At 39.3% G+C, this 27,696-nt stretch overlaps 1 protein-coding gene across 1 annotated transcript; it reads left to right on the top strand.

Annotated features, from left to right (window-relative positions):
• The first annotated feature begins 11,277 nt into the window (after positions 1-11,277).
• Positions 11,278-12,169, top strand: LOC117420670 (transcription factor ATOH1). The gene has a single exon (XM_034034192.2). It carries the CDS (start codon positions 11,354-11,356, stop codon positions 12,041-12,043), a length of 690 nt encoding a protein of 229 aa, XP_033890083.2. The 5' UTR covers positions 11,278-11,353; the 3' UTR covers positions 12,044-12,169.
• The last annotated feature ends 15,527 nt before the right edge of the window (positions 12,170-27,696 follow it).

Genomic DNA, 27,696 nt, shown 5'->3' with positions numbered 1-27,696 from the left:
CTCCCGCTGCCCCACATGTTGTTGATCATCTTTACGCTACAATTGCAGCGTATTTTAGTTTAGAAAACGATGGGGCTGGTATTTCACAGGATGTCTGGGAGGATGAGGATTCCAGCAAACGGTCCGATGCCACTGCCGCTGGCCAGTCACCCATTAACCAGTGCATTTCCTCCCAGAACTGAAATTGGGACCTCAAGCTTTGACTGGAGGACTGCAGGCGTTGTCTCTCCTGCAGGTACAGATATTTCAGTTTCTTGAATTTATGTCATACCTGCAGGAGCGTTCTATTTATACCAAGTTCAGCCAGAGCACTGGTAATACTGGTGAAAATGGTGGCATTTCTTTGGCGAGGTCGATCCAGTTTGTGCGTGACACCTCATGAATGCACGATAGTAGCGCATTAAAACTTGCATGTAAACCCCGCCATTGTCTGCATGTAAGAGCATTTTCATAGACTTAATATTAACATAATATTACTAAAATTGTACAGGTGTATAGTATGACAAGGTGTGGTATTGCAGGGTAAGTATGGAAGGGCAGGGTTGGTATGGCTGGGGAGAGTTTAAATGCTAGAAAATAATAAAAAAATAACTTTTAGATCTTATTGCAGGGTGTGTTTGGGGTGGTAGTTATGGCATGTTAGGATAGAAATGGTGGGTTTGTGTGTAGGTTATGGTAGATATAAAGTTCATAATTTTGAAATTGAACACTGAAATGTTGGTAGGCACGTCCTACAGTATGACATTTTGATAATAGCACAAGCTATAAAAGCAATAGCAAACCTTGGTATTGTGTGTCCAGGAACTTTGTTTACCCAAAAAGAGTGACTTTTTTGTGTGACTTTTTTGTTTGTTTTTGCCAAAAGGAAAAAAATAGAATTAGACATAATTATCCAGAAGACCTTTCCTATTTCTTACATGTAGACTAATAAATTAACAAATACTAATCTTGTCCTCAAGGCTTTCATGAGAACAAAAGGGTGCCAAGTTTCAAGATGGAGTTGTGAAACTGTCTCCCACCCAATACAGTCAGACGGCACATCGTGTGGTGTTTTTGTTTGTAAGGTCTGAATACAGTACAGCTACTATATCAGTTTTTCAATGATTATTTAAATACAGCCACACTGGGTGACATTAAAGGGTTTCTTGAAGTAATATAAAATAAACTGTCCACATAACTTGTACCAGTTTATGATTAAATTTTTTTTTTTTAAAAAGCCTCTATTTTCTCAGTTTGTAGAGGATGTTCTCGAAGGCAGACAGAGCAACTTTTCCCCCCGAATGGAGTCCATTGCCATTATCCGAAAGGAAATGGCGATCAACTTTCTAAAGGAATCAGGTATACAGGGTAATAGTACAGTATGAGAAAGTTAATACTGATGGCACTGATGATGCATTTATAATATTCTAAGCCCTTTTTAGTGCACAGATTAATTTGGGGCCTGCCTTTAATAAGTTAGGTTTAGCTCAAATCCTCACAGTTGACAATACAGTAATAGTTCAGTGAGCTTGTTAAATCTAGCTAGGTTTATTGCATTAAAATTTATCACTTAATTGCACTTTTTTGGGTGCCATGTTTTCAGCATTGCCATGTTAATCTTGTATTGTCCATGGTACAGTATAGTGATGTTTCATGATAAAAAGAAAATAATGTGCAGCTAAACATTTAAAATGACTGGTAAATACATACATGAACAACAAACTACTTAATCTACAGTAGTGAAACAGTCTGGTGGTGGGGTTTCTAACTATGATGGATTTACACATTTATAAGATGGGATGGATAAATTATAGAGAACAGGTAAGAGTACCTGAGATGTACCTATTTGTGCACATTCTCAAATATGCATCCAACTATGATGCCACAGATGATCTGAGCAGTCTGTGCCTGTTTTGTGGAGAGCAGGACACTCTGGAGGATGCAGTGTCACAAGATGAATGGGTAATTTAGTAGTGAACACTTTAGTTGTATTTTTAAACTTTTTCAACTGCAACTCCAAATATCTTCTAATCAAAATTAAAAATAAATAAATAGAAGTAGATGTTTTCTAAAAGTTTATGCAAATTAAATGTACATGGTTGCCATACTTCGTTATGATTTCCTAATTAAACTCTCTACACTACATTAGTTTTTCTGCACCCTCTACTTTCCTTTGTATTTTTCAGATTGCGTGCGATGGCTGCAGCAGGTGGTTCCTCCACACATGTGTTGCACAGCCATCAACTAAGGTCAGCTTTTTTTGTGCAGCATGCACAATGTGAGGACACACAAATGCCTTATTTCCACTGACGGCGCAACTGGGCCAGCCGCGCTAGAGCCGTGCCCCCGCCAATAAAATTGCTGCAGTAGGAGGTCACATGGGGATTTTGGGATAGTATTGTGTTTCCTTTTTAAAAAGCACAGACAAAAAAAAAAACTCAGAGCGATGGAGGCTGAAGTGGAAATGACTTGTGGCTGTTTTTTTATGATTTTATTAATATGGTTAAGGTTTTATATGCTAACCCCTCTGCGATGGTACTTACAGGCAGTAAGTGCTCCTCTCAGTTTGCCATTTCCAGAGGTACCCATCAGGGCTGTCCACTCTGCCCACTTTTGTTAGATTTGTCACTTGAGCCACTTGCTCAGACAATTTGTCAATATATGTCTTCTATTCCTATCAGTGTCAAGAACACCCAACATCATATCTCGCTATATGCTGAAGATGTGCTGCTATTTGTTGATAATGCCTCTCAATCAATCCCCCATTTAATGTTAACCTTATTATGTAGTTCGGGGGGCGGGTGCTAGGGCTCCTCCTCTTTTCATCCATGTCAATCTCCTATCATTTCCTACTTAAACTCAGGACGCACCCATCTCTGCATCTTGTATTTTTCGTTTTTCCTCCTCCTCCCCTACCTCCACAATGCTGCGCACCTTTGCATCGGTCTCCTCTGGGGGCAGTGAAGCTCACTCCCTAACCTTATAGGTCGGCACCACCACCTCGTCCTTCGAGAGGAAGGTTCTCTCCGCGAGTCAGAGGGGACCCCAGGCCAAACCTTTTCTTTTTTTTTTTTTTTTTAATTTAGTCATCGCCAATTATTTTACCCCGATTTTCACCCCAATTTTTAGCATGCCCAATTATTATCTGTATCCCCGGCTCACCGCTCGCAACCCCCCCGCCGACTCGGGAAATGGAGGCTGGAATACGCGTCCTCCGAAACGTGCTCCTGCCAAGCCGTCATTTTTCGCACTGCAGATCCACAGCAATGCTACAAGACCTATAGTGCCGGAGGACAACACAGATCTGGCGGCTCCGCTGCTGAGCCACAGGCGTCCTATCGGCCACAGGGGTTGCTGATGCACGGTGAGCCGTGGATTCCCCTGCCGACCTAAGCCCTCCCTACCCGGGCAGCGCTCAGCCAATTGTGCACCGCCCCCTAGGAACTCCCGGTCACGGTCAACTGTGACATAGCCTGGATTCGAACCTGCGATCTCCAGGCTATAGGGCACATCCTGCACTCCGCGCGGAGCGCCTTTACTGGATGTGCCACTCGGGAGCCCCATAGGCCAAACCTTTTCTTTGCATTGGTCTCCTCTGGGGGTCAGTGAAGCTCACTCCCTAACTTTATAGGTCGGCACCACCACCTCGTCCTCCGAGAGGAAGGTTCTCTCTGCGAGTCAGAGGGGACCTCCGGCCAAACCTTTCCTTTGCTATCTCATTTCTTGCTGCTTCTGCTAACATCTCCCCCCGCTAGGATGACCGGTGGGGCTCAGCCGAGTCCAGTCCCCAAAGCTCTGGCCTCCTCATAAGCCGGGGTCTCTCCTTATCTGCCTATCATTTCTTTTTCAGATCTCCCTGGGGGGACCGAGCTCCCCGGCTTTGGAGGTCTGGCCAAGTTCCGGCCTCACCTCTGAGAGGGTGCTCTCTCTGCGAACCAGGCGCAGCCCTAGCTCCCGTCCCGTGAACTAGCTATTTTTGATGATTTTAGTTTGATATCAGGCTATAGGATTAACTGGTCTAAGTCTGCACTAATGCCCTTAAATAATGTAATGAGGGATGTTGTCTGGCCCTCGAATATACCAATCGATAAACAGTTTAAATATCTCGGAGAAGACATTTACCATTCCTTGCACTCTGTCACTTTGAATAATTTTAATAAATTATTTAAACAAATAGAGACAGATTTAAATAAATGGGCACATCTCCCTAACTCACTGCAAGCTTATCGCCATTAGAAAAGTGAATGTACTCTCACGTATTAATTGTATTAGTTCAATGATTCTTCTTTCAACTCCTACTAAATTTAGGTTTCTAGATTTTTATGGAAGGGGGGGTGAAAATAAAAAAGGGGGGAGAGTTTTTGTTGCAATCCTTTTTGTTGTGTTGTACTGTTTGCTCCTCCAATAAAAACATTTGATCACAAAAAAGGTGTTGTGTATGCAGGTGAGAGAGAGACACACTAACAGTATAAGTTTGGAGGTTTTTGGAAAGGTCCTGCTTGATTTACAGAGGGGACACCAAATATTCCAGGGCGACTGTGAAAAATGGTGCCCCTGAAAAAAATGGTGCCCCCTTGTTTATTGAGAGCAAATGCACACCAGAGTGACAAAAGTTGTTCAGTATGCATTCAGATGGCAAATAAATAATAATTATAATCTCCTTTCAAGTTCAATGTTTCTGTTATTGGTTTATCTGTGTGTGTGACAGTTGTGAAAAGCTGTCAGGAATGAAATTACTTACAAATAAATAAGTAAATAAACATTTAGAAGATTGTACTGCATTTAACTGAATTATAAAACAACTGGATTAATTTGCATGATAGATTACTTGTTTAGTAATAATAATAAATAAATATAAATGAGAGTATCTCAATTTGTTTATTGTGGTCTGTGAAAAATACATGTACAGTTCGTCACATGACTTCATTTAATTACTGTTGCGTTTTGTTGTTGTTTTTATTATTATTATTATTATTATTATTATTATTATTATTATTATTATTATTATTATTATTTTCTTAGCAGACGCCCTTACTCAGGGCAACTTACAGTTGTCACAAAATATACATATTTTACAATACAGTAAGAGCAGATAAAATATACAATAACTTCAGTCCTGATAAGAGCAACTTTAACTAAAATATATACATATACAGTTCTATAATCACAATATAGTAAGAGTACATACAATACTTCCATCCTAATAAGAGTAAGTTTAACTAACTAATTTATACACATTTGATGAAACACAATATATATCTCCTAGGTTAAGATGTGTGCTGTAATAATAATAATAAAAAAAACTGCCTTAAACCTATATATGAACTTTTAATGTTAGTTTATTAACTTAGCTATTTGACTGGTTAACCTCTCATGATATCTGAAAGCATATTTTTATAACTTAGCCTCACATTTATTTTCTATTATGTTCCTAGTTCTTTTGATATATTTGATAAATAGAATAATGGAACGGTGAATATAATTTTATAATAAATATGAAAAATGTTAAGGACTAAAACCATATATTTATATTTAAATATTAATCACACAATTGAGGCATCAGCCTTTATATTGTGAAATTAATATTAACTAATATTTGTATTTTACCAGCATAGCATGGGTGTTGCCTAGGATATTGGGGTATTAATGTTAAATATGCTATCTTCCTAAATAACCTGTTAAACAATTGTTCTGTTCCAGGCCTTTTTTACATTGAAAAAATGAGAAATAGTCCATGGCCAGGGGTGGAGCGGTGGGGGGGTGTTCAGACCACTTTACATGTTGAATGTGGCTGTCAGACTTGAACACACCAAGCGTTCAATAACACCTAGTTGTCGACAACATTTTCCTGTCGTTCGGGTTTATAATTCGCAGGATGACGGTCAGAACCGATGAAATCATTATGCTAATGTGGTGTTCGTTAACCTTTTTCGCAATTCCTTAAAAATATTCTTCAAGGACGAATGTTGTTGGGGCTTAATGACACATGTAAGTTGTCCCTTATGAATAGCAATGGTTGTTATATAAGTGGCTATGGTCCGATCACGTACTGTTTTCCCCTTACAACAGCCGCTAACCCTTTATGAATAGAGGCCAAAATATGTTACTCGTGTTTCAGCATTGCCTCTGTCTTTAAAATTTGATTCCAGAAAAAAAGCCAAACTCAGACAGCCTAGTTTAGTTGTTCTGATGTCATATATATTAAGAAATGGGTCGTTCTATTTTATTTCTCTCTCCCCACATGTCCTGCAGTACTATTCAAAAGTGAAGAGTCCATTCGTCCAAAAACACATTTATTTCAAGCCAACATCCTTAATGTAGTAAGCCTCCTATAAACAACTATATGTCTATTGTGGAGAGCATTTTTGCAGAGGAAATGAATTTATAGTGTAGTAATAGGGTGTATTTCAAAAGTCTGGAAAACTTTAGGGCTTTGAGAATGTTATGAACTTGTATTTTAAAGTGAGTGCTCCTTAATTTGTAATCTTGAATCTGTTGTTCATACTACACCCTGAAAGAATAGAAGAGCGAGGGAGATGGCTGCACACAATGGTGAATATATGTTTTCTGGTTGTATGTAGAAATTATTGGGAACAGTTTTAAACTAAAAGCAATATAATAACACACCAGAGCTTTTAACACATTGTACAAGGTAAAAGGAATGAAATGCAAGAATAAAGAATGCCTTGTAAAAGCCAGGTACAGCATCGACAGTATCACCTTTTCAAATTCCTCAGGGCACACACTTAGACTTAAGTGGTTTGGCAGCAATTACTTTTTCACCACCAGTGTTAGGAAATGAAATTACAGATTGCAGGCATACAGTACAGTAAGCCCATGTATCTATAATACAAACACACATTTATATTGTAATAAGAACAAGAAGCATTGCCTCTCTCTATAGCCAAACAGAGGGAAAAAAGCCCCAGAAAAAAATTAATAGGAACTTTATTCTTCTACAGCATGCAGAACAGCAAGCCCCTACAAACAACACCAGCCACTAATTCAAAATGCCTTTCACTTGCAATATGCTATTCAACCAATAGAGGCCAGTGTGTGCATCTGTATTGACGTCTATAAAATATCCACAACAGCATGTTCATTTATTCAAGTTAGAATAAAAAGGAACAGCTCTTTTGAGATATCAAAAATGAACATGTTTTATCAAGACACTGATTTGGCCCTGCTCATTCCTAACCTTGAAAACTGTGGTGGGGGTGGGGGGTTGTTCCTCAAGTTTCAAATACAGTACTAAAATACTGGCCATTTCTAATATTAATAATACAGTACTAAAATACAGGCCATTTCTAATATTAATAATACAGTACTAAAATACAGGCCATTTCTAATATTAATAATACAGTACTAAAATACTGTCCATTTCTAATATTAATAATACAGTACTATTATACTGGCCATTTCTAATATTAATAATACAGTACTAATACTGGTCATTTCTAATATTAATAATACAGTACTAATATACTGGTAATTTCTAATATTAATAATACAGTACTAATACTGGTCATTTCTAATATTAATAATACAGTACTAATACTGGTCATTTCTAATATTAATAATACAGTACTAATACTGGTCATTTCTAATATTAATAATACAGTACTAATATCCTGGTAATTTCTAATATTAATAATACAGTACTAATACTGGTCATTTCTAATATTAATAATACAGTACTAATATACTGGTCATTTGTAATATTAATACAGTAATTTTGCCATACCTGCTTTGTGCACTAGGTGGTGCCTTTAACCCCAGTCCTCAGGAGAAAAATAAACAAACAAAAATGCTTACAGTACCTAGGTCGGCACATTTTGTTAGGTGTAGTTTTGTAGATGTAACTACTGCCAGTGTATCAAATTGCCATTTATGCAACTACATAGAATCATTGAAAAGTGAAATATTAAAAATAAATAAATAAATAATGAAAGCAATAAATATTTAGTCTAGTGTGTGTGTGTGTGTGTTTTCATAAACACTGCATGCAATTTATAATCGGACATGTACTGTATGTTATCTTTGGGGTATTATAAGTATGTTCGTAGCACTAGGCTGAAAAAACTGTAACTAGAACCAACTTCACTCAGACATAACTTGTTTGGATCATGTTTATGTATCTAACATCTGCGGACATGCATTGTCAATGGTACAGTTTTATTTACAGGATGAATAACAAAAGCAATTAAAATCATTAAGTTGGTTATGTGTATAACTACCAAGTCCCGTGACTCGTGATTGTAATTACAACTTTGAAAAGTAAATTGTGATGATAATCCTCTAAACATCATCAGTTATGATTGTAAAACAATTTTGGATCCGGTCAAATGAAACAGAGCAACTGTGCTATTTACTGCTTAATTAACTGCAGTATCGGCAAAAAATGAAAAAAGGCCGACAAAATTATTCATTTGTCGGACATAACTAACTGTATTATTTGTTTATTTAGCAGACGCCTTTATCCAAGGCGACATAGGGACTGTAGAAATCCATTTAGGCCCTACACGAATCAAAACAATAATAACCTACTAATTTGAATTAATATAGTTGCTTTTTAATTGAAATGATCAGACAATAGCCTTCTGATTAGTTTATTTTTAACCCTCGCTTGCAACCTGATTTGGCTATTATTCAAGTTCCTAGTCGGTGTTACTCCCATGGCGACTGGACTGGGTTTGCTGGTATGCAGACTGAATAATTTTGGAAGCCAACATCATGTCACATTTTTCGTGCATTTTGCAAAGAGTAACCCAAGCGTTGCGAATGGGAGAACAGACTGCCTTTGTCCCCAGGACTCTTTAATAACCCACACCTACATTATTCAACCTGTTGTTTGTTCGGGGACAACGCTGAGACACAGAAAAAAAATAACAGGACAAACGTCAAGAAAGGGAGGGCTGGGGATTTGGAGAGACGGACACAGGCGTCAGCAATGCAATGATTTTCAAGAGAAATGTTAAACAAACCTGTACAAAACAAATAATACATTTGACCTATACTAATACGCCTACTACAGTATTTTGGGTCCAGTAACTTTGCAGTACAAATGCAAAATAGTAGATAATATTTCAGAATTATTCTGCAATATATTTGTTCATACCTTTTTAACACTTTTTAAAATAAGTATTAAAATAAAATGTACCAAACCTTTCAACAGACTGTATTTATTTATTTATTTATTTATTTATTTATTTATTTGTATTTAATTTCCATTCTACTAATAATGCATTAACGGATGTCTCAGCATATATTTCGTTAATCCATTAACCCTCTTTCCCTTGTGGCAACATTTGTATGAGATTCTGACAAAACTGTATTAATGATCTTACATTATTTTGGACACAAAAACTTACATTGTTTTCCATACTCAGTCATATAATCTACAGTAAAAAAAAAAAAAAAAAAAAAAAAAAACAGCACATTGGGTGGGGATAGTCAAATATTAATAATCCAATAATCCAACTTTGATCATGAAGTAACCCAACAGTCCAGGTTTTAACCGTTTTTTTTTTTTTTTTTTTTTTTGTATGTAGTAGAGGTGATGAACACACGCACACACAAGACAATCATTATAGTTTGTAGTCAAAATGTGTTAATACGTTAATACGTGAAAATGTTACAAGCCAGTAAAATATAGTTATCGTTTATGAATAGGGCTACAAATCCAATAATGACTGCATAACTCAGAAGCTTACAGTTATTATGAGTTTAACCGCTATCACACTTTGGCGGCACTATACGCCTACCTAGCCTATATGTCGGTCAGGTTTCATATTCAGTGAATTTGACAACAGCTGTCTCAGCACACATTTCATTCTTCTTTTACCGTTAATTCTATTTTCTCTTTTTCTTGTGTCATCTGCTGCCGATTATGACAGTAAAACTGTATAGAACTTTCTTTATTATCATGTTTCCGTCTCCTGTGAAGTTCTCTTACAAACAGGGCGTACCTAAAGCCAGATCAAAAGGTTTGAATTTGTACAAAAGAAAACGAAACTCAAGAAGGCTTGAACTTACAAAAAGAGACAACGTTGAATACAAAATGAGCAAACCCCAGGAGTCCAAAGTCTTACATTCGTTTTATTCCAAGAAACTGCTCATAGTGATAAAATTACACCGAAAGTTGTACTTTATTTTCTACTCTGGGCTGCAGTATATTTTACCACAGCGTAAATCATGGTTACGCTCGCAATATTATCGGCTATACTCCGTACTATTTTTTTTCTTCTTCTCAATTTGATCAGATAGCTGTAATTCTCGTTAAGTAGGCTACTGCCATGATATGCCAAAGCGTTCACATCACCATATTGTTTTGTTTTTTTTCAATTAATGATTAAAATATTTATCTTGTATATCGCAGACTATCGTTTTTTTTAACTGTCTTTTTTATTAATCCCTTTAGATTCATGTGACTTTGATTATTCTTATTTTTTTATTCTTATGACTGTTTTTTTCTAATTATACGACTACTAGCCCACCACTATATACTACTACGACTGCTACTTTCAAACGCAGTTCCTAATACAAATTAAATACAATAACTGTTTCAATAAATTAGGACTGCATTCTCTTCAGTACAGTCATTTTTCGGATGCTGAATGTGTATGCGGTTTTTTAAGGGTTTTTTACACTATAAAATGGTTTGTAAAAATGATCACATTTAATCACATTTGAATAACCTTTTTTTGACAATAATGATAATTGCAATAATAATAATAATAATAATAATAATAATAATAATAATAATAATAATAATAATAATAATAATAATAAACCAATATATTCAAATTATTGCTTTATTAAATTATTGGTTTTGGCCTACAGTTTTCAAACGCTGCTGCTGTGTGGAAATCTGTCATACTTCTGTATAGAAAAATAAATTAAACAGACTGGATTTACAAAACGAATCCTATTGAAATCCTGCTGAAATCCTGCTGATATATATATATATATATATATATATATATATATATATATATATATATATATATATATATATATATATATATATATATATATGCTTCTCCCTTGCAGAAGGTGTCATATCCCGTTGTGAAAATAACACCCCTTTTTAAATAGCCTCAACAACCGTATTATCATAATCAGTGTTGTATAATAAAGTTTACTCTAAGACAGTTCCTCATTGGCTGCTTGCACGCGCCTGCCCGATTGCTCTCATTGGCTAAAGTGACACGCGACCAGTGCGAGAAGGGGGGGGCCTGGCGTGTGCCGCTTTTTAAAAGGGCGCAGCGCCGAGAGTTACCAAAGAGGTCTTGCACGCGACTGGTGCAGGGTGAAAAGAAAAGTGGACATTAAAAAAGTAATTGTACATTTTTACCACTTACCTACTGTTGCAATGGCTCGGATGAATGTAGAAGAATGGGTGGATGTGAAAGAGCTCGCAGGAGGAGATGCACAGCAGCAGGCGGGTTTAATGAGGGAAGAGCACAGAGGTTATCCACAAAGTATAGCACTTCTGGATAACAGTGATCCACGCGCCTGGCTCGCTCCAACACTGCAAGGCACCTGCACGGCACACTCCGATTACCTGCTGCACTCACCCGGCTCGTCTGCAGAGAGCATGCAGCAAGACACAGACAACAGCGAGGAGCTAATAAAAAGAAACAAGAGCTCGGTGAAAGCGAGAGACCTCTGCAAACTTAAGGGTGTCGGATTTGACGATGCATGTTGCAGACAGAGAGCCCCTTCCAGTAACCCGGTTAATGGAGTCCAAAAGCAGAGGAGGATGGCAGCAAATGCCCGAGAGAGAAGGAGGATGCACGGTCTGAACCATGCCTTTGATGAACTACGTAGTGTCATCCCGTCATTTGACAATGACAAAAAACTTTCCAAATACGATACTCTTCAGATGGCGCAAATATACATCAATGCCCTTTCCGATCTTTTACAAGGTCCCACAGATCAGCCAAAAAACGACCACAGATCTGCCTTTGAGGGCACAAGTTCCAGGTCTTCCTCTTCAAACTGCAATAGGTTTGCAGCAACAGGTTACCGTGCAACTGAATACAACGCAGTTCCCGTTTGAAGACGGTACCTTTTCAGCAATGATGGGACAAGAGACACTTTCTTCCTCGCCAACAGTAAAGTCTGGTTCAGAGGACAGCAAAGCATCCCCGAGGTCCAATAGAAGTGATGGGGAGTTTTCGCCTCATTCACATTTTAGTGATTCAGAGGAGGCAAATTTAGAGTTACAAAGCGAAGATGAACTTTCTGAACTCAAACTCCAGAACCACAACAAGTTCTAATCCCAAAACAAACAAAAAAACATTTATAATTTTTATTTTATGCAACACCACTTTGATTCTTATAGGAGTGTCCACATGAAATGTTTTTTTTTTAAATATATATATATATAATTTACATGTTTTTATATTTTTTAGTGTTTGTGTTGTATAGTTTTTTTTTTTTTTTTTGCAGTTTTCTGTACTATTATTCTGCCAATAGTTTGCCTGTATTTTTCCCTGTTGGCCTAGAAAAAGTAGTTTTGCCATGAACATGAACAATTATATGCTTATTCTGCCATAGGTGCTCCAATTATATATATATATATATATATATATATATATATATATATATATATATATATATATATATATATTAATGACTGTCTTCCAAATATGGAGCCTGAAGCCTGTTAATACATACATTGTAAATGTATGTTTGTCTGATTGTGTACATACAGATACATTTATACTGATATTGTATACGTCCCCTTATCAATGTTGGCAACTTCTAAAGGTAATGCACGCACTTTAAAAAGCCACAGGGTTTAGAAATTACAAAGCTTCATGCTGTAAAAACTGCCAATTTGCAAAAACATTATTTAACTCAGCCACTTGTTGTTTTAAGATTTTGTTTTGAGATTTTGTAAAGTTTTTTTTTTCTCTCGCTCTCTTTGGGGTATGTTAAATTATTTATTTCTGAGTGTTTGCTACTGTCCATGCCTTTTTTACATTCAAATTATTTAGTATGGTTTAGGGAATGTTTGTATATGTTTTGTCCATAAAAATATTTTGTTATTAAAAAAATATATACAAATTCAGTGTCTGTAGTTTTGTTTATATATTATTACACTAGATGCCAAAGGAGGGATAGTTTTGTTCCTGCAAGGCTTGTCATGCAATATTATAGACTCTGGGAATATTTACTGTATATTTAGTATACAAATAATACAATACCTCGCTTAGTGCATTTGATTTATAAATGAGTGTGTTTGATTTTGTTTTTGTGCTTTCAAGACAAACTAAATTATATATATATGTATATATATATATATATATATATATATATATATATATATATATATATATATATATATATATATGTATATATATATATATAATTCCTAAGTTATACACATTTTGTACGTGAAAGTTGTAAAATGTAAACTTTTCATATTATGCACATTTAACTTTTTAAAATTTGAGTAATTTAAAATAAACACCTCCATAAATCAGAACTCAGGTTTTACAGTTAGTAAACATGTCTCAAATCATTAGGAGCAGGTGAGGTCCCCTGTCTAATAAAAGCTGCACCTGTTCTGCTGATAACCTCTGATGGTTAATCAGATTAAATAAACACTGAGAACCTGCAACAATTAGTACTGTTCAGATAGACCTAGGTGTTTATTATACCCAGCACCTTCCCCATCAGAAGCCTGTCAAAGAATGTGATATGTAGGCTAACTGTTTAACCTAGTAACACCAAATAGGCTTCTCCATACCATGTCATTGCTAAGACTAAAAAACATCAATCAAGTATTTCTAAAACTGAAAATTTGTTTTGAGCCACGTATTTGATTTATACATGATACAGACGTTATGAAGAATCACTTCATAAAAAAACCTGCACAACTAATATGTTTTCCTTTGTCTACTGACAGAGAAAAATAATTGGAATTATAAATCCTTCCATTCCATCAACAATCTGTAACCTATAGCGGCAGGCTCCTATAATCTCATTAATATTTTGGAGTGTTAAAAGATAGGAATTGCAGAGTGCACATTGCCCATATGTCACCCCACTCTCCACATGCTGGCTGAGTCCTTTAGTTCCATTGTTAGTAAATAGCATCCAGTTTCCAAAGTTTGTTCCAAGTATCCAAGATACAAGCAAAAAGAATCAACCGGTTTGCCATACCATAGTATAAGCCAAATCAATAAATTAATCCTAAAAACATGGCTGGCCTGATTTATAGCCCTACTCCACTATAATACAGCCTGCTACACTGGAATAGATTACTTTTACATTTCTTTTTTGAGTGAAAAAAAAATTATAATTAAACAGCATAAATGAAATTACTATAAAATAAAAAACAAATAAAAGTAGATACAAAATAAATGTAGGCTGACAAACATTTTTAAAACTTTAAACATACTGTAACAGCATGCCCAGTCCAGAATAATAGGGCTGCGCTGTTGTGGTTCACTTTTATGCCAGCCTGCAGCTATGTATGCGTGGAGTATGATAGACAGCCTGCAGGGGCTGCCACAGAAAGCCCCATAGGCTAACATTGGTGCATCTCGGCAACGGTGGTGTTCCCTTGGCAGGGGATTTAGGGATTCAGGGAACGCACCTGGACTAAGAGAAGGGACTGGGAGCCCAGGGCAGGAAATTATTATACATTATTGTATTTTTGTTGGCAGGCAGAGTGTTGGGGAAACTTGGTGTGTGTGTTGTGAGCACTATATCCAATAAAGTATTGCCATTCCGGACCAAAGCTACAGTCTCCTGTCTGACCTTTTCGAACTCTGTACTGTTCCTGAAAAGCTGGTCCACTACATTGGTGCTCAGAATTGGGATGGAGCGAACACTGTGGAAAGTGAAAAGGGAGCCGGAGGAGAGAGTGACCGGAGCCGACACTGACCGGGTGGAGCTCAGCAGAACAGGGAGGCGCTTTCCAAGAGTGGCTGCGGGAGCAGTTCGGTGAGATGCAGACAGAGAGCGCAGCCAGAGCAGGCACCACCAAGAAGGGAGCTGGCAATAAAGCAGCAGAGAGCTGGACAGCCAGCCGGAAGCAGCTGAGAGTGGAGGCAGAGCGAACGGGTTTCGATGGGGCTGGCAGCTGGGAAACATTTCAGGTGCAGCTTGAGTCAATGGGCAGTCTGCACAGCTGGGGTGAGGCGGACAAGGCAAGCTGTGGGGGCTATACAGCACTGAGCGAGGCTCTCGCACGGCGCTTTAGGAGCCTGGCTGACCCAAAGAGACTGAAACTCCAGCTACGGTGTCATCTGCATTAGCCAGGGGAGAGCCTAGCTCCCCGAAGTAGTTGCTCTTGCACAGACACTCACCACCAGCAACCACCAGCGCTCCAGCTGCCAGTGCCATCTCTGCTGGAACAACAGACAACCAGGACACATGCGGGCACAATGCCCGACGGCAGACAGCTGCAGGGAAATGACAACCCATCCGCATGCCACAACCGGCCACCAGGAGCCGGGAGGGGTCCAACAGCACAGCACAGAAGCAGCTGACACCTGCCCACCTAGTGCAGCATGACATTGAGACCGGGGACACAGCACCAGTAAAGCTGCATCCTCGCCGACTACCTCTAGCCCGTCAAGAAGCAGCGGACATGGTCCTGGGGGAAATGCGGGCAGCGGACCTGATTGAGCCATTGGACAGTCTATGGGCTGCGCCTGTCGTCATGGTCACAAAGAAGGATAGCAAATGGTGGTTTTGTGTGGAATACCGACAGCTGAACGAAGTCACCCGCAACGACTCCTACTCCTTGCCCCACATTGATGAATCCTTGGACTCGCTGGATCTCAAAAGCAGGTACTGGCAGGAAGAGCTTGCCCCTACAGCCCAACCTAAGACTGCCTTTTCCACCAGCTGAGGGCTATAGCAGTTAAAGGTGATGTTGTTCGGACTGTGAAATGTGCCTGCCGCGTTCAAGTGGCTATGGAGAGGGCTTTGAGTGCTGCCTGGTGTACTTGGATGATTTGCTAGTACACAAGCCGACCTTCGACAAGGCTTTAAGCTCTCTGCGTGAGGTACTACAGCACTTCGAGACAGTCGGCCTCAAGCTACACCCAGACAAGTGCTGGTTGATGCAACAGGAGGTCAGCTTCCTGTGACACAGAAGATCAGTGCGGTCCGGGACTGGCCCATCCCTGCCGACAAACCCCAGATGTGTGGGTTCCTGGGGTTGGCCTCCTACTACTGCCGCTTTGTTGCCCGCTTCGCCACTATCGCTGCTCCCCTTCACAGGCTGCTAAAAAAGGAGCTGTTCAATTGGACTGAGGCATGTGAAACTGCTTTTGACAGCCTTCGGGAAGTGCTGGCCCAGGCACCTGTGCTACTGCCACCTGATCCCACGTACCCTTTCCTGCTCGACGCGAATGCCAGCAACGAGGGGATAGGAGCGGTTCTGTCCCAATAATGGTTTGACAGGGACCATGTAATGGCCTACTTCAGCAGGTTCCTGAACAAAGCAAGTGGTACTGCGTGACCTGTCGAGAGCTGTTTGCTGTGGTGGCCGTGGTCACCACTACCTCTGTGGATTACCGTTCCTCATCTGAACAGACCACACTGGTCTACAGTGGTTGCTGACTTTCCGGGAGCCGGAGGGGCAGGTGACGTGTTGGATTGAGCAGCTACAGTGCTTTGACAAGCGGGAGGTTCAGGAGCAAGAGCCGGTCACGATGGAGCAGAGAGGGGGCGAAGAGCTAGTGCAGCACCGGGCAACACGCGATTGCTGGGCAGCTACTGCAACCTGCAGAGAGCTGTCCACCACGCTGCTTGCAGAGTGGAGGCGGCACCAGGAGGAGGACCCGAACCTGCAGCCGTTGCTTGAGTGGTTGGAGGCACACCAGCGACCACCCGGGGAGGAGATCACCCTGCAGTCTCAGTAATCAAGGGTCTTTGGGCTTAGTGGGGCAGCCTGACTATCCAGAATGGCGTTCTAAAGCGGTGGTGGCGAGAGCTGGCAGACCGGAGGTCCTGGACTCGATAAAATTGATAGTGCTTGAGGCCCATCATGGCACCCTGGCTGCAGGACACTTTGGGGCTGTGAAGCCCCTATGACAGATCCAGCAAGCATTCTACTGAGGGTGCTGACGCCGGGATGTAGTGGACTACTACCGGCTCTGCGACAAATGCATATATATGAATATAGCGACATACCTGCGATTCCCAGGACAAAATATTTTTGAATTAACTGTCTTCTGTCTGTCGCGGCTCTCTTGTCAGCTTGTCTGTCATAACACACACATTATATATATATATATATATATATATATATATATATATATATATATATATATATATATATATATATATATATATATATGCAGCGCTGGAAAAAATTAAGAGACCACTGCAAAATTATCAGTTTCTCTGGTTTTACTATTTATAGGTATGTGTTTGGGTAAAATGAACATTTTTGTTTTTTTCTATAAACTACTGAAAACATTTCTCCCAAATTCCAAATAAAAATATTGTCATTTAGAGCATTTATTTGCAGAAAATGACAACTGGTCAAAATAACAAAAAAGATGCAGTGTTGTCAGACCTCGAATAATGCAAAGAAAATAAGTTCATATTCATTTTTAAACAACACAATACTAATGTTTTAACTTAGGAAGAGTTCAGAAATCAATATTTGGTGGAATAACCCTGATTTTCAAGCACAGTTTTCATGCGTCTTGGCATGCTCTCCACCAGTCTTTCACATTGATGTTGGGTGACTTTATGCCACTCCTGGCGCAAACGTTCAAGCAGCTTGGCTTTGTTTGATGGCTTGTGACCATCCATCTTCCTCTTGATCACATTCCAGAGGTTTTCAATGGTGTTCAGGTCTGGAGATTGGCTTGGCCATGACAGGGTCTTGATCTGGTGGTCCTCCATCCACACCTTGATTGACCTGGCTGTGTGGCATGGTGCATTGTCCTGCTGGAAAAACCAATCCTCAGTTGGGGAACATTGTCAGAGCAGAAGGAAGCAAGTTTTCTTCCAGGACAACCTTGTACTTGGCTTGATTCATGCGTCCTTCACAAAGACAAATCTGCCCGATTCCAGCCTTGCTGAAGCACCCCCAGATGAGTCCAATTTTCAGCTTTGCCCAACACCTGGTCGTCTAATGGTTAGACGGAGACCTGGAGAGGCCTACAAGCCACATTGTCTCGCACCCACTGTGAAATGTGGTGGAGGATCGGTGATGATCAGCTTTGCACACAGTGTTGGAGTGATTTTGGCCCATTCTTCTTGGCAGATTTGTTCCAGGTTGTTCAGGTTGGTTGGACGACGCTTGTGGACCGCAATTTTCAAATAGTGCCACAGATTCTCAATGGGATTGAGATCAGGACTTTGACTGGGCCACTGTAGGACATTCACCTTTTTGTTCTTGAGCCACTCCAATGTTGCTTTGGCCTTGTGCTTGGGATCATTGTCCTGCTGAAAGGTGAATTTCCTCCCAAGCTTCAGTTTTTTAGCGGACGGAAGCAGGTTCTCTTGCAGTATTTCCCTGTATTTTGCTCCATCCATTCTTTTTTCAATTTTAACAAGATGCCCAGTACCTGCTGATGAGAAGCATCCCCACAGCATGATGCTGCCACCACCATACTTCACTGTAGGGATGGTGTGCCTTGAGGCATGGGCAGTGTTAGGTTTGCGCCACACATAGCGCTTTGAGTTTTGGTCAAAAAGCTCTGTCTTGGTCTCATCTGACCACAAAACCTTTTCCCACATCACAGCTGGGTCACCATCATGCTTTTTGGCAAACTCCAGACGTGCTTTCAGATGGTACTTTTTGAGTAACGGCTTCTTTCTTGCCACCCTCCCATACAGGCCAGTGTTATGCAGAGCTCTTGATATGGTTGACTGTTATTATTCCACTCCCAGCCACTGAACTCTGTAGCTCCTGCAAAGTGATTGTTGGCCTCTCTGTGGCTTCTCTCACAAGTCTCCTTCTTGTTTGAGCACTGAGTTTTGAGGGACGGCCTTTTCTTGGCAGTGCCTGGGTGGTGTGATGCAGCTTCCACTTCCTGATTATTGATCCAACTGTGCTCACTGGGATATCCAAACACTTGGATATTATTTTGTACCCTTTCCCTAATCTATGCATTTGTATTACTTTATCTCTAACTTCTGCAGAATGCTCTTTGGTCTTCATTTTCCTTCAGATTCACAGCCTGACCAATGATCCTTCAACAGTGGGGTTTTTATCCAGAAAATGTGACAGCAACTTTAATGGTTCACAGGTGGAGGCCAATGGTAAGGTAATTGTGTCCTTGTTAGGGCAATTTCATCGGTGTAAACTGGGAGCTTCCACAGCACAGGGGTTGAATACTTATGCAAGCAAGATATTTCAGTTTTTTATTTTTCTTAAAAATATTTCCCAACATAAAACCAATGTCACCTTACAATAATTGATTTTGAGTTTCAGTGTTTTAAAATAAAATATCAAACAGAATGAAATTTCAATGTACCATTTGTAATTCAGTAATATGAGAGAATTGGTCAGGGGTCTGAATACTTTTGCAAGGCACTGTATATATATATATATATATATATATATATATATATATATATACACTGAGTGTACAAAACATTAGGAACACCTGCTCTTTCTATGAAATAGACTGACAAGGTGAATCCAGGTGAAAGCTATGATCCCTTATTGATGTAACCTGTTAAATCCACTTCAATCTGTGTAGTTGAAGGGGAGACAGATTAAAGAAGGATTTTTAAGCCTTGACACAATTGAGACATAGATTGTGTACTGTATGTGTACCATTCAGAGGGTAAATGGGCAAGACAAAAGATGTAAGTGCCTTTGAACGGGGTATGGTAGTAGGTGCCAGGCGCGCCGGTTTGAGTGTGTCAAGAACTGCAATGCTGCTGGGTTTTTCACGCTCAACAGTTTCCCGTGTGTATCAAGGATGGCCCACCACCCAAAGTACATCCAGCCAACAGCAGGCCAGTGGTCGAAAACGGCTCATTGATGAAAGAGGCTAAGGAACGAAAACACTGGACACTGGAGGATTGGCTGGTCTGATGAATCCTGGTTCCTGCTGTTTCACGCTGATGGGAGAACTAAGGTATGGAGAAAACCACATGAGTACATGCATCCATCATGCCGCGTGTCAACATTGCAGGCTGGTGGTGGTGGTGTGATGGTGTGGGGTGTGTTTTCATGGCACACATTGGGCCCCTTGATAAAAGTGGAGCAACGTTTGAATGCCACAGGATATCTGAACATCATTGCCAATAAGGTGCATCCCTTCATGGCAGCAGTGTATCCATCTGCTAATGGATTTTTTCAGCAGGATAATGCCCCATGCCACAAGGCTAGGATTGTCCAGGAAAGGTTCCACGAACATGACAGTGAATTCAGCTTACTGCAGTGGCCTGCCCAGTCACCAGATCTCAATCCAATTGAGCATCTGTGGGATGAGATAGAACAAGCTAATCGGAGTAGAGATCCACTACCAGCCAACTTGACACAACTGTGGGAAGCATTGGAGTCAACATGGGCCAGCATCCCTGTGGAACACTTTCGACACCTTGTAGAGTCCATGCCCCGAAGAATTGAGGCTGAGGGCAAAAGGGGGTGCAACTCAATATTAGGAAGGTGTTCCTAATGTTTTGTACACTCAGTATATATATATATATATAGAGAGAGAGAGAGAGAGAGAGAGAGAGAGAGAGAGATAGATATATATAGTGAAACAATAGTTAATGAAAAATAAAAACTGAAATGTCTTAGTTAGATAAGTATTCACCCCCCTGAGTCAATACTTGGTAGAACCAACTTTGGCAGCAATTGCAGCTGTGAGTCTTTTTGGGTAAGTCTCTACCAGGTTTGCACATCTGGATCGTGCAATATTCACCCATTCTTCTTGGCAAAATTGTTCAAGCTCTGTCAAGTTGGATGGGGATCGTTGGTGGACAGCAATCTTCAAGTCTTGCCACGGATTCTCAATCGGATTCAAGTCCAGGATTTGACTGGGCTACTCTAGGACATTCACTTTCTTGTTTTTAAGCCACTCCAGTGTCGCTTTGGCTGTGTGCTTGGGGTCATTGTCCGCTGAAAGGTGAATCTCCGTCCCAGTCAGGTCTATTGCAGACTGAAGCAGGTTTTCCTCAAGGATTTGCCTGTATTTAGCGCCATCCATTTTGCCCTCTACCCTGACAAGCTTCCCAGTCCCTGTCGATGAAAACCATCCCCATAGTATGATGCTGCCACCACCATGCTTCACAGTAGGGATGTTGTTACCTGGGTGATGTGCTGTGTTGGGTTTGTACCTGAGATAACGCTTTGCATTTAGGCCAAATAGTTTAATTTTTGTTTCATCGGACCACAGAATCTTTTGTCACATCTTTTCAGAGACTCCCACATGCCTTTTTGCAAATTCCAAGCGGGATTTTACAGAGGCTTTTTTCAGAAATGGCTTCCTTCTTGCCACTCTTCCATACAGGCCAGATTTGTGAAGTACCTGAGCTATTGTTGACACATGGACAGTTTCTCCCATCTCAGCCATGGAACGCTGTAGGTCTTTCAGAGTTGTCATTGGCCTCTTGCTGGCTTCTCTGACCAATGCCCTTCTTACCCGGCTGCTCGGTTTGGGAGGACGGCCTGCTCTAAGCAGATTCTGGGTGGTGTCGTTTACCTTCCACTTCTTAATGATCGACTTGACTGTGCGCCAAGAGATATTCAATGCCTTTGAAATCTTTTTATACCCCTCCCCTGATCTGTGCCTTTCCACAGCTTTATCCCAGAGTTGTTTTGAAAGCTCCTTGGTCTTCATGGTAGTATCTTTGCTTTGAATGCACTACCCAACTGTGTGACCTTACAGAGACAGGTGTATTTAATCTGAAATCATGTGAACCACTTTTATTGCACACAGATGGACTCCATTTAACTTATTGTGTGAATTCTGAAGGCAGTTGGTTGCACCTGAGCTTATTTAGGAGTGTCATAGCAAAGGGGGTGAATACTTATCTAATGAAGACTCTTCAGGTTTTTATTTTTACTTTATTTGTTTTTTCATTTTTCACACATTGAAAGTGTTGAGTAGGTTGTGTAAATCAAAGGAAAAAAATACCATTGAAATGCATCACAATTTCAGGTTGTCCAAGGGGGGTGAATGCTTACTATAGGCACTGTGTGTGTGTGTATATATATATATATATATATATATATATATATATATATATATATATATATATATATATAGAGTGAAATATTGCACTTATTTTTAATTTGTTTGCCCTTCTTCAGCAGATCCAGACCCAGAAATTGAAGTTTTAAGCACTTTCATGCCATTTTTATTATTGACAAAATCAAAAACCTAGAGTGCTAAACTCAACTTTGTTTTTCCTTAAACTATTCCATGGGCCAGCTAAACCATTTACCAGTCACAAAACATTTTTATCCCACAAAAGTTTACACACTACCTTACACCGACTGACAGCTAGTTACAGGCAGGTGCCACAAATTAAATTAAATTAAAACATTACACCTGTGGTTGTGCAAACACAGCCACACCCACATTTCTCTGGTAGGGACAGAAAATGATGTCTGCCGACCAGTGGTGGAGGAAGAGGAAGATGGGCCCCACTGCAGGACCTTACTGTGGGCCCCCCTCCCCAAACGTTAATGTAACCCTTATTAATAAACATCAAACATACCAAATCAAGTGTTCAATATTGAACTATATTTAATTGTCAGAATGTTAGCATGTATGAAACAGTATGTAATAAGAACATTTTCTACTCACCTACTTTATTTTATTTTGCATACATCTTTACATCCAGCACTACACCATATTTTAATCATAAACTAAAAGGTTTAATCACTAACCCTACCAGGATTCCCCAATTCTGTGATCACAGAAATTATTACAGAACTCACAATTCTGTACAGACATTTGCAGAAATTGTCTCACATAAGAATTAATAATTTTATTATTATTATTATTATGTAACATGTAATGTGTGGGCCTGTGTGCAGTTGCACCTGCTGCACCTGCTATTGCTCCGCCACTGCAGCCGACCGCGGAGTGACATCTGGGGTTTCAGGGGGAGCGGTGTAGGGGACCAGGCAAACAACTGTGCCTAGTGGTGCATCGACCTGGGTTCCAGGCCCAGGGAAGCGGCAGGGTGTCTAGGAACACGGGGCAACGGACCACACTCACTCGCCGGAGTGGTTTGTAGGGGTGGTGGTCAGGGCTGTGGTGGAGGTGGGCTCCTCACCTCCTCCCCCTTCTCTGTAGCCGGCAGCAGCACTTCTTGCTTCTGCGGCTGCGACTCTTGCTCCTGCGGTGCAGGCCGCACCACTCTCGCCAACACCAACTCAATTTCTGACACCTTCAGTTGTTGTGTGGGCAACCCCATCTCTGCCTCTGTCGTTGGTTGCTTTCTGTCCAGGTTGTTTCTCGCTGTGCAGCGGTCGACTGCTCTGATGCCTTTATCAGGTCTCCCCACTCCATTATTTTATTTTTCAGCAGACCCAGACATAGCCTCTTGCCTTCACACAGACTGACCAGTACAAGCATTTGGTTCTTGTTTTAAATACCTGCCTGCTAGTTACAGGCAGGTGCCTCCAATTAAATTATATTAAACAACTACACCTGTGGCTGTGCAAACACAGCCACACCCATATTTCTCTGGAATGAACCCTATCCCTGCCAACCACCAATATATTTTTTTGCCAGGCAGGGATTTGCCCTGCCACAATATATATTGTGAAAGATCTTCTCTGTCCTAAACTAACTGCGTCAAGGAGCGCTAACTAAACTTTTCCCAAATCTACTACCACAGGAACGCTAAGCGATTTACCCGTTTCAAAACCCAATTGAACACTATTGTAACTTGCACACACAGTACTCACTGTATGTCACGGACTTCACAAAACTCCTACTTCATAACCCACCACCAGCACATACAAATACCAGCTGTTATACACACTAATTACAAACACTTAAAACAATAATACAATCAAAGTATCCTAAGTGCACCCTGGTGTTTCCCATTTAGCCCTAGAGGCTTCTGGGACGTATAGTCTTTTAAGGCCATTACAGCGCTCCCGTGCAGTACAGTTACACACTGTACTCACCGTTAATCACAAGCAAAAAAAAAAAAAAAAAAAAAAAAAAAAAAAAAAAAACAGACAGCGAGAGAGAGAGAGAGACAGAGAGAGAGAGAGAGAGAGAGAGAGAGAACGAAGTTTGCACTCGCAGCATCCCGATTTACAAAAAGGCGAATACTTAATTTTAATCAACTAATCTCTAAACTAAACATTCTTAACATTTCCATGAAGTTATATGTTTATTTCTGGTAGTTTAAAGGGTGTGGCCATACGGTATTTCCAATTGCCAGAAGTAATAATAAAAAAAGCTTCTACTTACATGGAGCTGTTCTTCAGTTCAGGTACCTCGTACAGAACAGCGAACACGGTTCGTGTATTTGTGTAGGTTTCAGTATTTAAGTTACCATTAGGTCCAAACATTTATTAGCGAAATAAATAAAATAAAAAGTTTTAGTAATTAAAAGATCTAGTTATCTGCAGCATATGTTAATCCCAATCGTGCTGTTTGTTAAGTAACTTGATAATATGTGCTCATAAAGTCATAGTGATAATGATATGCTTAATACAGTTGCTGAAAATAATCAGACTGCATGTAGTTGTTTGATTTTAACTTGTCATTCAAACCGGAGACTATTGCTATAGTATTGTTGTTATTGTATTGCCGCTGACAGCAAACCCTATTCTCGATTATTTATTTTACTTTATTTGCTGTACTAAATTTAAATACATAGATAGCGAGGAAGCAGATAGTGGACATTGACAGACAACATTCAGAGCTTGCACAAGAACGGAGATTTTCTTTCAACAAACAGAAAAAAGCAGGTATTTTCGGGCGGATTGATTTGGAACAATGATTAAAAATAGTTTGAAAGACGACATTCGAAGCGATTAGTATGTTAGCTATCAGGTTAAAAGAAATCTCCGATCCATTTTCTATTTTTTTTTTAAAGAGAATAGCAGTGTTGGAACGAGGGATGATAAAACGTGAATTACTGGCACCTATACAATGACACAAACATTAAATATTTTTTTCCCCCAAACTTTCACTCCTCTGGGGCCCACTGAGTGCGTGGGCCCCTGTGTAGTTGCTCCTGTTGTTCCTCCTCCACAATTAATGTGAACCTGATGAAGACACGATAGTGTCGAAACGCGTTGTTTGCTTGTTTTTATAATCATGTTTTTAAATTAATAAAGAGGTTTTTTGAAGAAAATAAACGGCAGGAGTTAAATAATTAATCCCTTTGAAGCAAGATGACAATAAGTGCGACCATGACTCTACGGAAACTCTTTTGGTAAGACACTAAACTGAACGTCTGGAGTTTGGCTGAAATAATTTTGAACTTTTGCATTGCCGTAGAGACTCTACTTTCGTTATATATATATATATATATATATATATATATATATATATATATATATATATATATATATATATATATATATATATATAATGATTATTATTATCAGTAGTAGTGTTAGTCGTAGTATTATTCGCACTGAAACACCATTCTGTGGTGTACAATGTTGATCTGTGGAGACGCTGTTAAATGGTTAACAATGATAACAGTTAGCTGGTTACGAGGGAGAAACGGTAATGTGAGTGTTTATTAATTAGCTGAGGTTGACAATAGAAGGTTGGCAGTGTTCTGGTTTGAGGTGTTGATCGTATTTATTGAAACACTCGCTGTCAGCTGGTGAGCGCACAGTCCTACTTAGTTCCCTAAGGACGTGGTCTCGAAAGTACAAACTTCCGAACCCTGCCAGAATTAAAATGAACAAAAAGAACCTTCAGTGTATCACTGTCATCAGCCTTGGTCTATCTGAGCATCATTGTTTGTAATAATAATAATAATAATAATAATAATAATAATAATAATAATAATAATAATAATAATTTGTCGCCTATTTACAGTAAAATATACTTCAATACACACACAACATACTTTTATCATCTGCTGTGTCAGTCTTTAACACGTTATGAACTATACCTAGCCAAAACCATAAAGACCGCAAGTTGTTTGATTTTAATACTTTTAAAGATTAATTTTTGGAACCGATTGTACTATTTAGGCTTTTACACATGCTTATTTTATATATGTAGTCTTTAAGCTAACCACCCTATGCAGTTTTCAACTCAGCTTGAAATATTAAACAGTATCCAATATTGAGGACGTATAAACTTGTTTAATTATTTAGATCAGTCATCCTTAACTCAAAAGTTTGCAGAAACAGCTGTTTGTGTACATTTAAGACCATTGACATTCAGGTTACCAAGTAGTATTTAAGCACGCGCGCGCGCGCACACACACGTTTATAAGGACTTTGCATTGACTCACACTATATTTGTATTTACTATTCGTAACTTCAGTCAAACAAAACTCCACACAGAGTGAAAGTCAATAACAAACAGAATATGTGGGCACACACACACAATGTGTGTTAACTACACATTATCTTACTTTAACTATTCTGTTTGCGTGTTGATTAATTTATTTTTTCGTTACAGGTTAGGTTAACTTTTTGTGATGTCACATAAAATGCTAGTCTCATTGTTGTTTGAAAACGATGCTATGTAAGCATGTCTCTGCTTTCTATCGTTTGCTGTTAGGTGGCGCCTGTGCAGCAGTTTTTCCTGGACACTGAACTCCCCTCAATGTAAATGCCAGCTGGGAAGGAAACCAGCCAGACACTGGTTGGAATTTGCTTTATTCCAGGTAATGCAAGTGTCTGTGGCATACATTTGACAGAAGGTAAGTCCGAGTTCGGTATGAGGTTCATATACAGTTATTTTTTAAAATGTGCAGTAAAATTAACTCTAAATAAAAATAGACAGACAGATACAAATGAACAAAACATAACCATGAGAAGTGTATTTCGTTGACCTATTATAAATTACGTAAAGCAAGGAACGATATCTAATTTGATTTATTTATTTGCTAAGTGTCTCAACATGTTTTAAAACATCGTTAATGCCTCCCACGGCGGAACAAATCTACGTAGCCTACAGTGTTTAACGGCGCTTCATAAATAAATAATTAATGCTGTGAAGCCCAGTTCCTTTCATATAGCCTAAATGTGATCAGTTAAACTCTTTTCTGTAGGATGTGTGCGACTAAGCTCCAACAACTTTTTGCTTTTGTTTTTATTAGAACACATTTTAGGCTGTAGAATCATTTCAGTATTGTTGTTTTTTTCAGTTAATAATTTAAGTTATTTGATCAACGTTTTCCTTATTTTGATTTCTAAAGCAGGCTAAACGAACTGCGACAAGTCGTCTACTTACAGACTACAGAGTAATCCTATATTTTTTTGTCAATATAGTCGAAAACTATGTGCATGGAATTTTATGTTATATAATTTGATAAGCACAATTGAAAAACAAGACGGATACATGAAGTAGCCTGGGCTAAATCCTTTGTCGTACATTTGTGACAGATTCCGGCAGTATGCTCGGTGCTAAGTCAAGATAAAACGTTACAAAATCAGTCTGTTCCAACTGTTAACGCTAGCATGTTTACTTCCTTTTTGCATTTTTGTTTTTTTGGATTAAATATGTTAAATGTAATTTTGATAAATGTATTACGCAATGAAACTGAAATTAAATTGACGCAAACTAGTCGTTTTTTATATTAAATGAACAACCT

This window comes from Acipenser ruthenus, chromosome 1 (assembly GCF_902713425.1).
Source record: "Acipenser ruthenus chromosome 1, fAciRut3.2 maternal haplotype, whole genome shotgun sequence".
Lineage (NCBI taxonomy): Eukaryota > Metazoa > Chordata > Actinopteri > Acipenseriformes > Acipenseridae > Acipenser > Acipenser ruthenus.
This window is presented reverse-complemented; position numbering and strand designations above follow the sequence as displayed.